The sequence below is a fragment of the Carya illinoinensis genome, chromosome 12 (assembly GCF_018687715.1).
Source record: "Carya illinoinensis cultivar Pawnee chromosome 12, C.illinoinensisPawnee_v1, whole genome shotgun sequence".
Classification (NCBI taxonomy): domain Eukaryota; kingdom Viridiplantae; phylum Streptophyta; class Magnoliopsida; order Fagales; family Juglandaceae; genus Carya; species Carya illinoinensis.
In genome coordinates this window covers 27828467-27843626 of record NC_056763.1, presented here as the reverse complement: position 1 = coordinate 27843626, position 15160 = coordinate 27828467, and the positions used below count along the sequence as shown (strand labels likewise).

General features: G+C 34.7%; 2 protein-coding genes across 2 annotated transcripts; one reads left to right on the top strand and one right to left on the bottom strand.

The window, feature by feature from the left end:
* The first annotated feature begins 1711 nt into the window (after positions 1-1711).
* On the top strand, positions 1712-8172 carry LOC122289717 (3-oxoacyl-[acyl-carrier-protein] synthase 3 A, chloroplastic-like). Its single transcript, XM_043096936.1, has 8 exons — positions 1712-2266; positions 3876-4024; positions 4301-4437; positions 5178-5283; positions 5368-5486; positions 6382-6446; positions 6533-6755; positions 7659-8172. Exons 1-8 carry the CDS (start codon positions 2073-2075, stop codon positions 7878-7880), a joined length of 1215 nt encoding a protein of 404 aa, XP_042952870.1. The 5' UTR covers positions 1712-2072; the 3' UTR covers positions 7881-8172.
* A 150-nt stretch (positions 8173-8322) lies between these two features.
* On the bottom strand, positions 8323-10121 carry LOC122289716 (probable xyloglucan galactosyltransferase GT19). The gene has a single exon (XM_043096935.1). The coding sequence runs from the start codon at positions 9844-9846 to the stop codon at positions 8503-8505; it is 1344 nt and encodes a 447-aa protein (XP_042952869.1). The 5' UTR covers positions 9847-10121; the 3' UTR covers positions 8323-8502.
* Positions 10122-15160: the final 5039 nt, after the last annotated feature.

Below are 15160 nucleotides of genomic sequence, written 5' to 3'. Positions count from 1 at the left end.
CATTATTCTAAAAAAAATATTATCAGTACTATAAGTGTATCATTACCTTTCATGAAAAATTATATTTAGAAATTTATATAAGCAATATTTTTTTATATTATTTATGAAATTATCACTTGTTAAAAAAATTAAACTGATAAAAATTTTGTTTTGAAATAATAAAAAATATTGTAACTACCCATATTCAATTTAATAAGGCAAGACTTTAAAGAAGACATTAAAAGTTAACACGTGTTAATTCACATTACATACCCACAATCCGAATCAATCTTGTGCAGAAATATAAAAAAGTGAAATCTCAGGTTGTGTTTGGATGAGTCTGGAAAATAATACAAAATGAAACTATTAAAATTGATGAGAATTCAGTTTGATAATTTAAAATGGTGTTCATACTGTAGACTGAATTTTTTTTTTTTTTAATTTTTAAAAGAAGAATCCGTACAAGTTCAAACAGTTTTGTTTAATGTAATGAAAGTCATCGACTGTTACGAGGTGGTTGTGCCCATTCCGATGATTACGATGCAAATATTAATGGCGGTACCGGCACATGAACCATACTAATGGTTTGAATTCGTACAATAAAATTTTTATTTTAATCATAAAAAAATTATAAAATAAATTTAAAAATTGACACGTTATCATGAAATTATATCAATTTATAAATTTATTTTTAAAAATTTTTATGTAGCAATAACATTCTCAATATTTTTAAATAAAAATATTAATTAAATTTAAAAAATCTATTTCAGTTATATAGTTTTTGACAACCCAGCATCATTAAATATAAATAACCGACTTTCTTGTTGCTGTTTAGGTTTATTGATTCCAACCGTTTCGACGGATTGGATTGCACAACGCATTCTCAAATTCAAGCCTAGTGTAATTTTAAATTCTTATCCGATTTAAGTAAAATGAATATTGAGATATAAAGTGAGTTTATATTATTTATTATTTATTTAATATATTTGAAATATTTATATAAATATTAATAAATATTATAAAATTTATCTCTCAAATTCGAATAATAATTCAAGATGATTTTTTTATTATCTTATCCTGCGGCCTGCCCTACTTTCTAGACCACCAAGTACCTACTTAGCTAATCATATCCTTTTAGGTTCGTGAAATTCTGTAATTAATTGCAATAGAAGGCTTTGTTTGGACGAGTTTAAGGGTTTATTTAGATACATAAATGAAATGGTTTTAACTTAAAAGTTAATTAAAATATTATTAAAATATTTATTTTTAATATTAATATTATTATTTTAAAATTTTAAAAATTAAATTATTTATTATATTTTATATAAAAATTTAAAAAAATTATAATGATTAGATAAAATGAGATAAAATAAAATATTCGAATTATATCAACAAAATATAACTTAAAAAGTGGGAAAAAAAAAGTCAAAGAGAAAACATATTTTGTAAATTAGTAGCCAAACAAAATTCCAACTTCTAATGTTGGTGTAAAGATTTAAGTTGGTCTTTTGGAGAGAAACCGATAATTCTCATGCAAATGCGACTGGAAAGAGGAGGATTTGAGTCCGTATTCACCACAATCCGACCCATTCGAGCCGTACGATAAACGTCCATTGGCATCTATCCAAGTATTAAACAGGGGTATGAAAGTAGTTTCATTTGGAGCATCTCACTAGGTGGCAAATTCCTATTACTTTTTCCCAACTTAATTATGAAAACAGAATCGAAGTAATTTGGAATGGGAAAGCACTGGATTGTAAGGGACCTTTTAAATAACACAGCTACGAGCATAGGCGTTTCCTAACTTCGACGAAGTTGGGTTTTGGCAAAATCGCCTGTTCGTCCACCTACTTCGGACCCTCCGAAGATCGTTAAGAGAAACAAAGAAAAAAAGCCTCACAATATACAGTGTTTTCTGTGTGTAAAGTGCCACACCTATTGATTGATCTTTCTATTCTCTCGTTGGGCTCCAAATACTGTCGCATTCTTCTTCTTCTCTCACTTGTAAACTAAGCTAAAAGACCATCTCGTTCAGTCTTTTCCGGTGTATTTATCTGTTGTTTTGTTCGTCGGGTTACGGTGGTGGGTGTAAAATGGCCAATTCATCTGGGTTCTTTGCTTCTTCAGTTCCCAGCCTAAGAAGTAGGATTCAACCTCCGATAGGGATATACCGATCTGGGCTTCGCTCCCTTGAGGGATTCTCCAACAGGGTCCTTTGCTCCAGCACCATTAAAGGTGCAGAGAAGCCTTCTACTGGCGCTTTCCCTGCTGAATCTCGGGTACCCAGGTGACTCTCACATCTGACTTCTCTTGTATTTTTGTGATTGGTCAATTCTTGTTTTAGTTTTTAAATAATGTGAGTCTTGAATTCAATTGGGTTAGTATATAGTCGCTGAGTTTCTTGGAAATTGTTTGAAGAGGTGTAATTGGGTTATTGTTTATAATCTTGTTTTGGAGACAAATGGATTCGAGATTTTTATTCTGTCTTTTGGGTCTTGCTATTCCTTTTTTCTTTTTAGTTATGTGATTGTCGTGGAAGAGCTTGTGGATGATTTGCTCTTGCATGGGCACTCACTGTATAAAGTCATGAAGGAGAGAACGCAAAAGATAAAATCTTTCTAAAGGTAGAATCTTTTTTTGATAAGGGATACCCATTTCATTACAAACCGCTCAAAGGGGCATTCCACGACGTCGACAACCAAGAAATAGGAAGAGAGACAAATTAATCATGAAGAGTAAGCCCATTAAAGTCCTAGATGCTGTAGAGATGAGGAATATGTTGAAAAAGAAAGTCTTGAGCTCCTGTATCCCGTTCCCGATCCTCAAAACTTCTATAGTCCCTTTCCAATACACCATATGAGACATGAAGGAACCATTTTTCACACTGTTGAGATTTGTGGACCATTGCCTAATCCTCTCCATGAGATTTGTGGAAGCAATTATCAAGGTAGAATCTATCTAAAGGGAATATAATCAATATTTATTTTTTGTCTTTTTTATATTAAATCCTGTAGGGCGATGTTTAAAGTGGTAGGTTTGTTGGGAGAACTGAACTTTGTTGCATTATTGGGGATCCATATGGAGTAAAAGAGATTCTTCTTGTTGAAGATTGGTTATATGTGTTATATATCCTTTAAAGTGGGTCTTCTTGAATTATTCTACCTTGCACAAACATTTGTGATTGCTGCATTATTACTAGCATGACATTTGGATGTTGAGATGAGTTGAGTTGAGTTGTGAATAGTAGTATTTTATGGGTCCCATTAAGATGAGTTCAATTTTTTTAAGTTGAGACGAGTTTAACTTTTTTGGTTAAAATGTATGAAGTAGGTTGAGATGAGTTTAACTTTTTTATGAGAAGTTGAAAAAGTAGTAGGTCCCATCAATGATTGATTTGAAATGAGTTGAATTTGGTTCAACAACCCAACACAACTATTCCATTGTGAGTTTGCTTCATGCATTCAGATGGTCCGTATGTATGGTTTGAAGTCTGGCAAAGTGGAATAGGATATGTCTTATTGGTTCATTATTGGTTCAATGTCATAATCATTTGCAGCAAAGGGTCTCATGCTGTTAGCTGTGAATGCATAGAGCATTCTGTCGTTAAAGAGTTTTAGTATCATTAACTTCTTATTCTTCTTGTTGTTTACATTTATGTCTATCCTCAGTTTTATATATTATTTGGTTGAACGGAGAGAGACTTTAGAGTTTGAAAAGGACAATCAGAATTACTGAAAGAAATTGTTGTCCTGATCTTGTATTTCCATCTTAGAGGCATCCTCAGTTTTATATATCATTTGGCTTAACAAAGAGAGACTTTAGAATTTGAAAATGACAATCAGAATTACTGAAAAAATGTTATCCTGATCTTGTACTTTGGAAATAAATATGAGCAGGTTGGTCAGTAAAGGCTGCAAATTAGTTGGATGCGGATCAGCAGCACCCACTCTGATGGTTTCAAATGACGATCTTGCAAAAATAGTTCACACTTCTGATGAATGGATATCTGTTCGAACTGGGATTCGTAATCGACGGGTTCTTTCAGGTCAGTTCTGATATACATGATGGTGCCATATATTGGATAGCTGTAAATGGTCTGTGCTGAATTACCTGTCCTAGCCAAAGAATAAAATAATGGAGATGGTAGATTTGACCTGGGTGAAAATGTGAATGTTTGCACTGGATAACTTAATGTCTAAACCTCTTTTGTCTTGTTATGTATGTTATGATTCGTATGAAATATATATCTTAGTTTCATTATGAAATGACATTCTAATTTTGTAAACTGTGAATGACTTGTGGTTCACCGTTGCTCCTATAGACAAGGATAACTTAACCACTTTAGCGGTAGAGGCAGCAAGCAAAGCTCTTGATATGGCACAGGTTGATCCTGATGATGTGGACCTAGTCTTGATGTGCACATCAACACCAGAGGATCTTTTTGGTAGCGCTCCTCAGGTATAGAAATATGAGATGATAAATTCTGAAAATTGGACTATGAAATAGCAATCATGTTAATTTTCTTTGTTAAATTTGAGCAGCATGTATGTTTAGTATCATCTAGGGGTGCTTAGTTGTCATTCTGAGGAATATTGCCTGCACATGGTAGGCTGAAAAACTGATTTTTTTTTTCTGTGTATATTCGTAAGGAACTTTGACCAATTCAGATAATGTTTATTCCATATGTCTTATGGGGTGCATAAATTTACTTCCCGTTTTAAATCATTTTGCCACGCATGTATTTCTTGCTTTCTGAGAATAAGAAATCAAGAAATACTGCCTCACATATTTTTTGATATCGCTATCTTGACACCAAAAGGCTGTCTCATGGATGTGGCTTGTTGTTTTGAATTGATAATATCTTGAAAACTTTAAAGAGTGTAACAAGAAAATATATTGGGTGTCAAGATTGATATGTATTTGACAGAGATGAGTCCTAATATATTTTCCTAGCTAAGTAATATGCCATAAAAGGCTGGTTTGGCTTTATAGGGATTTGGACTTAACTGAAGCTCAACTTTCCCCATCTTTGTTAGTCCAGGCTTTGCTTCAATCCATTGCATCTTTATATGGCTGAACATATTTCTATGGGACTAACTAGTCAAGAGAGTAAACTGTTCGAGAAGCTTCATGTTTAGCTGGTTTTATAAGCTAAGACTCTTCTATGCTCCTCCTTTTGGTGGTGTTGTAATTTTCAGATCCAAAAAGCACTTGGATGCAAAAGAAATCCTTTGGCTTATGATATTACAGCTGCATGTAGTGGATTTGTGTTGGGTCTGGTATCAGCTGCTTGTCACGTTAGGGGTAATGGATTTGTCTACTTTTCTGAAATGGGGTCTCACTTACTCCTGTAATTAAAGTATCAAACTCTACTTCTGTTAATTACAGGAGGTGGATTTCAAAATGTTCTAGTGATTGGAGCTGATGCTCTCTCTCGATATGTTGATTGGACGGATAGAGGTACCTGTATTCTCTTTGGAGATGCTGCTGGTGCTGTACTAGTGCAGGTACTGGTTTTTATATTGGTATTTACACTTTTAACAGTTTCTGAAACAGTTCCACTTTGGTGTAAAACTGAAGTACAAAAATACTCTTATACTATCTTATTGAATATTTATGTCTCAATTATGATCTTTTGGAGTATAGTTTCTACTTAAGCTTTTTGGATGCTTTTGGTCTGCATGTGTCCCTTCAACTAACAACTTTGAAGAGTTGGCTTCATTTGAAGGAATGGGACTAGCGAGCTGATGTGATACTGTAGATATCAATCCAATTATGTTGAGTTTGTCTGTCTGATGCCTTCTCAAAAAGTTTGCAAAATTATGAACCTATAGAAATGGTTTGCCAGATTGGCAGCAAATTCAATTCTTAGTTGATTATTGGAAACTCCTAATCCTTGTTTCTTCATAGTTTTATATCTAGTTTATTTACTTTTGATTTTGAACTGAATGCCCAAAGTCTTTAATATTGTTTCTTCTCATCTGTTCCTAGTGTGAAGTCTATGTTCTATATGAGAGTTATTTGATGGTGCTGTGTCTCCATATTCAAAAAGAGTTGGTTGATCAGAGGGATCAAACATCAAGATCCTCTGGCCCACGTGGCACACATATCTCTGTCTCTGTAACACAAATTTGAACTCTTAGAAGCCAAGAGGTTAAAAAGATGATTACTAATATGAATTCCGACCACTTAGACATTTGTTATTTGTCTCGAACCTACTATATCTTTTACAACGTATTTGGTCTCCAACTTATGACACCATGTTTGATCTCTCATACTTCCTTTGGGAATTCTGATTCCACTGTTGCTTAAAGATGATAATTACATCAAGCCTACTTTTATAACAGTTCATAGCTATGGGAAACACATTTGGGCGTTTATTTGATGTAAAAACTCATGCAGGCCTGTGACAGTGAAGAAGATGGTTTATTTAGTTTTGACCTGCACAGTGATGGTGATGGCCAAAGGCACGTGATTATAGTGTTCTTGACTAAAAATTTTTTCACTTCCTTCTATGAAGAATGTGACCAAACACTTACCTCCCTTTATGCAGACATCTAACTGCCACCATGAAAGAAAATGAAATGGACAATGCGGGGGGATCTAATGGTTCTGTGTTAGGCTTCCCTCCAAGGCGCTCTTCATATTCTTGCATTCAAATGAATGGCAAAGAGGTCTTTCGCTTTGCGGTACGATGTGTGCCCCAATCAATTGAGTCTGCCCTTGAAAAGGCTGGTCTCCCCAGGTCGAGCATTGATTGGTTGTTGCTTCATCAGGTATGAGATAAACTAACTACAAACTAAATTCAAAACCATTGTTTAAAATCTAAGATACATGTCTGCCCGTAGTCTACCTAGGAAGCTATCAGGAGCTTAGCTCATTAAACATTATAGTAATATATTTTGTTTTTATAAGTAGCTCATTAAACAATATATTAGGTTTGCTTTCGGTGTTTTTTTAACTCGTGTTGCGTATAATATTATAAACTGAAAATATATAGAAAGGTCAATTGCAAAGAAATTGGAGGTGGATCTTTTCCACTATGGAAGTTTAAAAGACCGAGCGGGCATTTACTGAGGGGTATGCCACCAAATTGACATTTGATGGCTGCCCATTGTGCCACTGAATGCTCAAGCTGGTTATGAAACCGATTTGCATGCCAACCTTTGAAGGACTTGAGGAGGGTCGTTATGTCTTGGCTAGGAGGGTGTTGGATTGCAGTAATTACTATGGCATCTTTCTATGACCACCCTGTCAAGCTTTCTATTTGCTGCTTCTTTGATTGCTAAGAGAGCAGTCAGAGCAGCAGTTGTTTTCAGTGTTATTTCTATCCCGATATCACATATTTGTTTCACAATCCTTAGTCTTAAAAACCGTTGCGGTAGAAGCTTTTGGCACATAATATTTTCTTGATGGGACAAAAAATCGTTGAGCCAGTACTTCTGATCCAGTTTCACAAGACTTATAAGCCATTCATAGGCTCTATTTCCAAATTGCTTACAAAGTAATATTAACTAGAAAACAGAGATAGAGAAAAACTCCAGCTTTTGTGCAACCACTGGACCTCGTACCCCTATTAATGGTTATGAAGTAAGAAGTACTTGGACTTTGAAATAAGGTTTTTCATATGTAAGCGCCAGATCTTATACACATGAAAATGACAGAGATTGATAATGCAGGCAAACCAGAGGATCATTGACGCAGTTGCTACACGCTTAGAAATCCCACCAGAACGTGTCATTTCGAATTTGGCAAATTATGGTAACACTAGTGCTGCTTCCATTCCATTAGCATTGGACGAAGCTGTTCGGAGTGGGAAGGTGAAGGCCGGCCATACTATAGCAGCTGCAGGCTTTGGAGCAGGTCTTACTTGGGGTTCTGCAATTCTCAGATGGGGATAAAACCTCAATTTTCCAGCCAACCACTCATACATAAGTGAGAAAATTTTGAGATGAAATGGAGTTCTCCGATTCCGCATGTCCTGGAGATTCTCCATCTAGTTATCCCAACCGGGGGGAAAAAACAGCATATTCTCTCCATCAGGCCTCCTTTTGTTTGGTTGCTTTAATTACAATTTTAGCTTTGGAACCCAAAAAATTTAATTCATTTTCTTCAGTCCAATAATGTAATTGTTTTCAACTATCTGTTCACAGAACCTATATATATATATATAAAAACCTTTTTCTGCCTACAGTATCAGTATGGGCATTAGCAAAACGATCTCCATTTAAACAAGGAAGATGAGTATCAACGTATCAATCTGTTAGTAAAACAGCTATATACTGTAATCTAGAACCTCTCTGACCCAAAAACTCCACGGTACAATAAGAAAGGCACCATTAGTGACCTAAAATGATGCAAGAGATTTATTACCAAATTGGTTACAAATAATATAATCCACCCTGCACTTTTGCATTGAACGAACCATTGTGAATTAAAAATGAAAAACTAAAATAAAAGAAGGAAAATAATCAGGTATAAATAGTAAGTACAAAGACAAAATAGAAACAGGATGCATCGAAGTTACTCCACTGCTACTTCTTTATGCCTAGACTTGATCCTCTGCAAAGTACCCTCAACTGCAATATCAAACGCATCCTTCTTTGTTTTCAAACCCAACGAACTCTCATGCCTCCTGTAAATAACTCTCGGCATTAACTCCAACACTTTCTCTCTCATCATCTTAACTCTAGCTCTCGGTATACCCATTAACACGTCCAAAATCCTCAGTCCCTTAAACACCACCTCTTCTTTGGGTATGAACACCGAGAACTTCCCGTACATCTCTTCCGGCAGATGCCACTTATATTGCGACTTCGCCGACATGTCCTCGAAGAAAACCGGGACGCACCCGGCAAGAAAGCTATCAAAAGTGGACCTCCGCGTAGGTGTATCTCCCGGTGGCTGCAAACAAAAGCTTGCTTGCAACATTGGCCTCATGTACCTAACTGGGTCGTGCTCGCACACCCCATTAGAGCAATCCACGACCTCGCACAATTTCGCGTACCCATCAAGAGTTTGAGTCGCGTTATAATTCTCACACTCGGTCCTAATACTCCGCCTGATATTGGGGGTGGCCGAGAACCCTCCACCTCCGGCGAAGAGCATTAAGGCAGACCTTCTCGACCGCCTTGCACGTCGTATCCACGACTCCAAGAACGCGAGGCTTGGCGGGTGAAACGACGTTGGGTAAGGTATCGCTTGCTCCTGCCACGGCCAAGCTCTGGCCTCCAAGGTCAAAGCTGTCACGTTGAAGAACTCGGGGAGTTCGAGAAAGGAAGTGCCCCACGTGGGAGGGTCATGGCCCAGAGGTTGCGAGAAGTCCCAGGCGGGCCGAGCCATGACCAAGAAATGGTCATGGCCCGCGTGGCGAGCCCATATGCGGGGGTTATCATCCTTTAAGAAATCGAACAAGTCAAGGCCGTGATCGGCGCTAGCATTGACGTTGGGGCCGTAAAGGTAACGTAGGGCGTCGATGCCGGCGAAGTAAGGGAGGTAGACGGCGTCGGCGAGGTCGGGATTGGGGGTAAGACAAGGGTACTCGAGCATCCGACGGTGGAAGATGAACTCGAGCATCAAAGAGTCGGTGCGGAACCAGCTGTGGGAACGGTTATGTGTCTTTTGGCCGAGGCCATTGTTGGGAAGGTACGGGCAGAAGTTATCAAAGAGAGGGTATTGGGAGCAGTTAGATAAGAGATCGAGGTTGAACCGAGAGGGGAGGCGTCTTATGTGGATCCAACGGTGGGTGCAGTTGGCAACGGTGGGATCTGGGTCTGAGTTGGAAAGGATTAAATTTTGGTGGGAATTGGTAGATTGGAGGAGTAAGAGGAAGATTGTAGGAAGAACTATACTGGGTATGGAAACCATGGGGGCTGAGAGAGGAACTGAGTCGGAAGAGATCGGAGAAAAAAACTGGCAGGAGAAAGGAACGGTGAAGGACAATGCAAACAAAGGTTGGATTTTGTTTTTGTCTATGGCGACGAACCATGATGTGCTGTGTATGTGTGTTTTGTTCTGTGTTTGTCTTTTCCCCCTAATCTCAGATTCTCACTCCTATATTTTACTACGATGTTTCGAGTGTTTTTTCTTCCTACTTTTATTTTCTTTTATTTCTGCTATGTTGAGAGAGGGATGCATGGAATAAGAGGGTTGGAAGGTCAAAATTTAGAGAGAGAGAGAGAGAGAGAGAGAGAGAGAGAGGAGAGCATAAAGTGGTGGAGTTAAGGTTAAGGGTTGGAACTTGGAAGCGCCATTGTCGGTGGGACTTAGAGCATCCTCATCCCATTCCTCATCCCCATCCCTATAATTTAACTCAAAATCACCTTTCCTCAAATTTTTCCCTAAATTTTATTCATCTTTCAAAAACCTTCTACATCTCATTCCCCATCCCTATCTCTATTCTATTAAATAATATTTTTCTATTCTTTTTTTATTACTTTTTTCTTTCACTTCTATTTACAAATTTAACTACTTAATATTTTTTCTTATTTTTTGAACTATTACTCTAGTGAATATTTTAAACAAAAATTTAAATTATTTTTTTATGAATATAATAATATTTTTAAAATTAATTTTTTTATATTTTCGTAATTAATTAAATTATTTTTAACATTATTATTTAAAACTATAATAAATATGAGTATGAGAGAAAGTGTAGATGATTGAAAAATTATTTATTTTATATATTAGAATAAAATATTAATAAAAATGATTTAGGGAATGAATAGTGAGTCCCCAAATATGGGGACTTACTGTTTATTCCCTAAACATTTTCCCTAAAATAGGGATCCGGATGTGGGGGGTATTTTGACCAAAACCCCAAAATAAACTCCAAATTATGGGGAATATGGAGCTTTGGGGAACCGGATGGGGATGCTCTTAGGAAAGCAACCACTCCACACAATGCGGCAGGCGTTTCCTGCCTTTATACTATCGGTTTTCCTATATTTTTTCATTTTTCTTTGAGTTTTGCTGAGTACAATTAAACTTACGCACTAATCTATATATTAATATTAATTTATTTATATTTAAAATTTAAATTAATATTATTTTTTATAAAATTTATTTTTTAACCAATCATATTATATTAATATACATATTAGTAAATAATTATGCTTACAATTAAATTTTTTCTTTTTTTTTTTCTATTTCTCTTTTATTTTCTTCGTGCTCATAGGCATTACGGGTGTTGATAAAGGAAAAATCTAGTTGTAAGTATAACTACACATTAATATATATCAATCTAATTTGATTGATCAAAAAGTAAATTTTATTAAAAATAATACTAATTTAAATTTTGAATATGAATGAATCAATATTAATACATAAATTAGTATGCGACTTTACTTGTACGTAACAAAACTCATTGATAAGTAGCATGTGTTTGGCTAAACTTCTGTTTGCGTTTGCTTACCTAGAGTATCTCAAACGATATGTGAATAATAATAAAAATAATAGTAAAATAATAATGAATAATTTATAAATAGTATTGAAGTAGTTTGAAAATATTTAAAAATAGTTGTATTCCCGAATAGATCCGAAGAATATTTAATACCAAACTTGGATATATCTTAAGCTTGATTTGGATAGAGAGCTATTTTCATTTTATTTCAATATCTAAAATACAAACATTTTTCAATTTTTAATTTTTAATTTTTTTAACAAATCATTATTTAATTATTACAACTTTTTTAAACTTTTAAACAAAAAATAAAAAATAATTCAACTTTTTTAAATTTCTAAAATAAATATTATATTAAAAATTATATTCTAATAATATTTTAACTTTATAATGTTTTTATTTAACTTTTTTTTTTATTTTCCAAAATTCCATAAAATATTTTAACGTAAATAATTTCTAATTATCTCATCTTAATTCAAATATCTTATTATTATTTATGAATTATCTCGATCTATCTTATCTAAACTAATTATCCAACAAAAAACTTGTAGCCTAATTAGCATAACTCGTAAATCTCTAAAATAGAGATCTTGGATTGGAAACCATCCATTTCCAAATATATCAAAAAAAAAAAAAACTATCCAAACCGGCAAGAGGCCCCAGCTTATAATTTTGTAGGTCTGGTGCCCAATAATATGGACGGACCTCTTATTGTTACTTTCCGAGTCCTATTTCGGCCTTAAATTTTTCCTTGGGCATTGGATATCCCATAAAGTCTAGGATGTTGTCCAAATAGAATGTAATTTCCTGAGCCCCTTCTCCGAATTAGCCTTCTCCTCCATTTTGGGCCACACACTGTACCGCCAAGGTTTTGTGGATCGGACTTGCATCATACCCCTTGAAAGTTCTTACTCCAATTTGATATTACAAAGATACAGCCGGCCGAGTGAATCTTACAATAAATATATAGCATAAAGTCTACTTTATTTATGGATCTCTATTTCACTAGAGGCTGAATTTTTTTCAATCGTAAATTCCCAGCACTACAAAGGATAGGGTTTTGCTCCAATTTGGGTTGGAGAAAGGATTCTCCCATGCATGCAACAAAAACTCATATCATTATGCCACTTGCCCTAATTGGATCATTATTCACTTGTAATTACCCAGTTGGAAAAACCTGGTTGTAAGCAATTCTGCATATTAATACGCGCATTTATCTAATATGCTTGGTCAAAAAGTTTACGACTATTATAAAAATTTTATCAATTTGAATTTTGAATATGAAGACAGCAATATTAATATACATATCGGTACATAAATTTGCTTGTACGTAACAAAACTCTTATTAGGTTGATCTACTTTATAGCTCACATAGACACGAACAACGTATTGTAATTGGAAAAGTCAATAAATTAATCCAACTTGATCATCACCCTCGTGAATATAATTAATAAGTTCTCTTTATCCTTAACATGAATCACTTTGTATAAATTTCAGTGCAAGTTGAGATAATTAACTTTAAGATCATATGATGAACGTTTACAGATTCCCTTATCCTTTCAAAGATGTACAACTTGATCATCTCTTGATCTTCGTGTTCCCCACGCAGAAAGAAAAGACAAATTAATAGCCACAAAAGGAATACTTGCAGTCCAGCAATTATCGGTACGCACGTACTTAAATCTGAGTCTACACGTGCGTAGATTTAGTAACTAAAGAGGAAAAAAACTATGTATTTTTCTGGTATTATACTCTCTGCTTGAAATGTGATTACATTTGTTGGTCAGTTTTCCCTATTTTAGGTGTTATTTTTTTAATAAAAGTTGGGAGACACGAAAATAGGGTTTTCAGGCCTGCATGCATGCAAACTAACCTGTGCTTTCAGTCCGGCCACTTAGAAAAAAGGAAACTTAATTAAGTCCCAAGGGGGACACCAATTTAATAAGGCTATTGAAACAAAATGCAAGGAAATTGTTTGGCAAAAGACAGCCCGCGATTATTTTTTTTTAAATGTACAGTTACGTAAGATTTGATCAGATAAATGTGCGGAAAATTTTTACATAGATGTTTTTACATCACAAATTTCTACTTAATCAACGTACATGTGATTTTTTATTTTTGTTTTTCTATATTAATGTTTAAATATAAAGAAAATATATTTAACATGTCTTTTTTTAATAGACACAACGTACCTATGATGTGGAAGCCCGGTTATGTTAACCGTTAATGATTAATGTGGAAAACTTTTTAAAATTAAAATGGGTCCCAATATAAGTGGTGTGTTAACATACCGGTTTATATGTAGTAAAACTCTTAAATGTATATGTTTAAATTAAAAGATAAAAATAATAAATTTCATATTAATGAATTTAAGTATGAGGTGTTAGATTTCTATGTAAAATTTTCCAACTGTACGGCAACAGCTAATGTGGGAACAGATGTGGCATTGTGCACACTGCACACAGCAGGGTCTGGTGTGACCTAGTTGGATGTCATGTCAGTGCCATGTATATCAACAGTTAAAAATAGATGCTTAATCAAGTGTAGATAGACATGATTTAAAGACACAGTTAAAAATAGTTGGATGTCATGTTAGTGCCATGTAATATACGTGATTAAAATGACAAATTTTTCGAAGAAAAACAGGACTATACAAAATACCACTCAACTTTGGGCCCGAATAATATCGATGGCTCGAATCCACCACCGGTTATCTAGACAAAAAATGGTATACAAAAAAAAAAAAAAAAGGATTAAAATACATGCTGCAAGTCATGGATCCCAAGGCATGCACGGAGCAGCTGCACGTCATGAGGTTGGCCTCGACGACCTCCACCAGATGATAGTGTTTCCACGTCTTTTAATTCTGTTTTGAAATGAGACACAAGCTAGCTAGCAAAGCGTAAAAATTGCTGCAGGAACATGGACAATGCAATATGAGCAACTATCTGATTCTTAATTGAAACAACTTTAATTGTTCTGGCCATCAAGATGATCAGAGTTCAGAAGTTGTCTTTTTTCTCTCTCTTTTTTATATCAACCAAAATTTATAATCTTCTTGTCACTCTTGGCTCCATCTCTCTGTCAGCTCTGATCACTTGTATTCAGAGAGACCAGCACTGCTTTTAATTATCAAGAAAGTTCAACTTTGTTTGTCCTTCTTTTGAATATGTTATCCTCTAACCAAATTGCACATAATAGACGAGAACTTAGGTTAATCATTCTTCGATCGAGGATACCTTGAAAGCAGCAAGTGTTTGCCAGCTGGTTGGGTTTGGATATTGGGTTGAATTGAGTTGAGTTGAATAAAATATTATTAAAATATTAGTTTTAAATATTATGAGTATGTTGGGATTTTAAAAAGTTAAATTTTTTATTATATTTTATATAGAAATTTGAAAAAGTGTATGGGGATTTGAAAAATGTATAATGATAAGTTAAATTTTTTATTATATTTTATATAGAAATTTGAAAAAGTATATAGAGATTTAAAAAAAGTGTAACGATAGGTTAAATTTTTTATTATATTTTATATAAAAATTTAAAAATATATAAAATTTTAAAAAATATGTAATGATGAGATAAAATTAGTCGAGGAGGGCTTCGAGTTATACAGCTAGCTACATGCACGGGAACGGAGGAAAAAATGGACCTCTTAACTTTTTTGAACAGTAACAAACAAGCTGAAAAGTCGGGTTTTGCTTTCATGTGCGATCCTTCCAGTACTGCACCTACAATTTTTCATGACAAAATAGGAATGACCGACACAGAAATTTGTCG

Coding starts and splice junctions, on each gene's coding strand:
- LOC122289717 (XM_043096936.1), top strand. CDS start 2,073: ATGGCCAATTCATCTGGGTTCTTTGCTTCTTCAGTTCCCAGCCTAAGA. Junction 4,438..5,177: donor TTTTTGGTAGCGCTCCTCAG/GTATAGAAATAT, acceptor TGTAATTTTCAG/ATCCAAAAAGCACTTGGATG. Junction 5,487..6,381: donor CTGGTGCTGTACTAGTGCAG/GTACTGGTTTTT, acceptor AAACTCATGCAG/GCCTGTGACAGTGAAGAAGA.
- LOC122289716 (XM_043096935.1), bottom strand. CDS start 9,846: ATGGTTTCCATACCCAGTATAGTTCTTCCTACAATCTTCCTCTTACTC.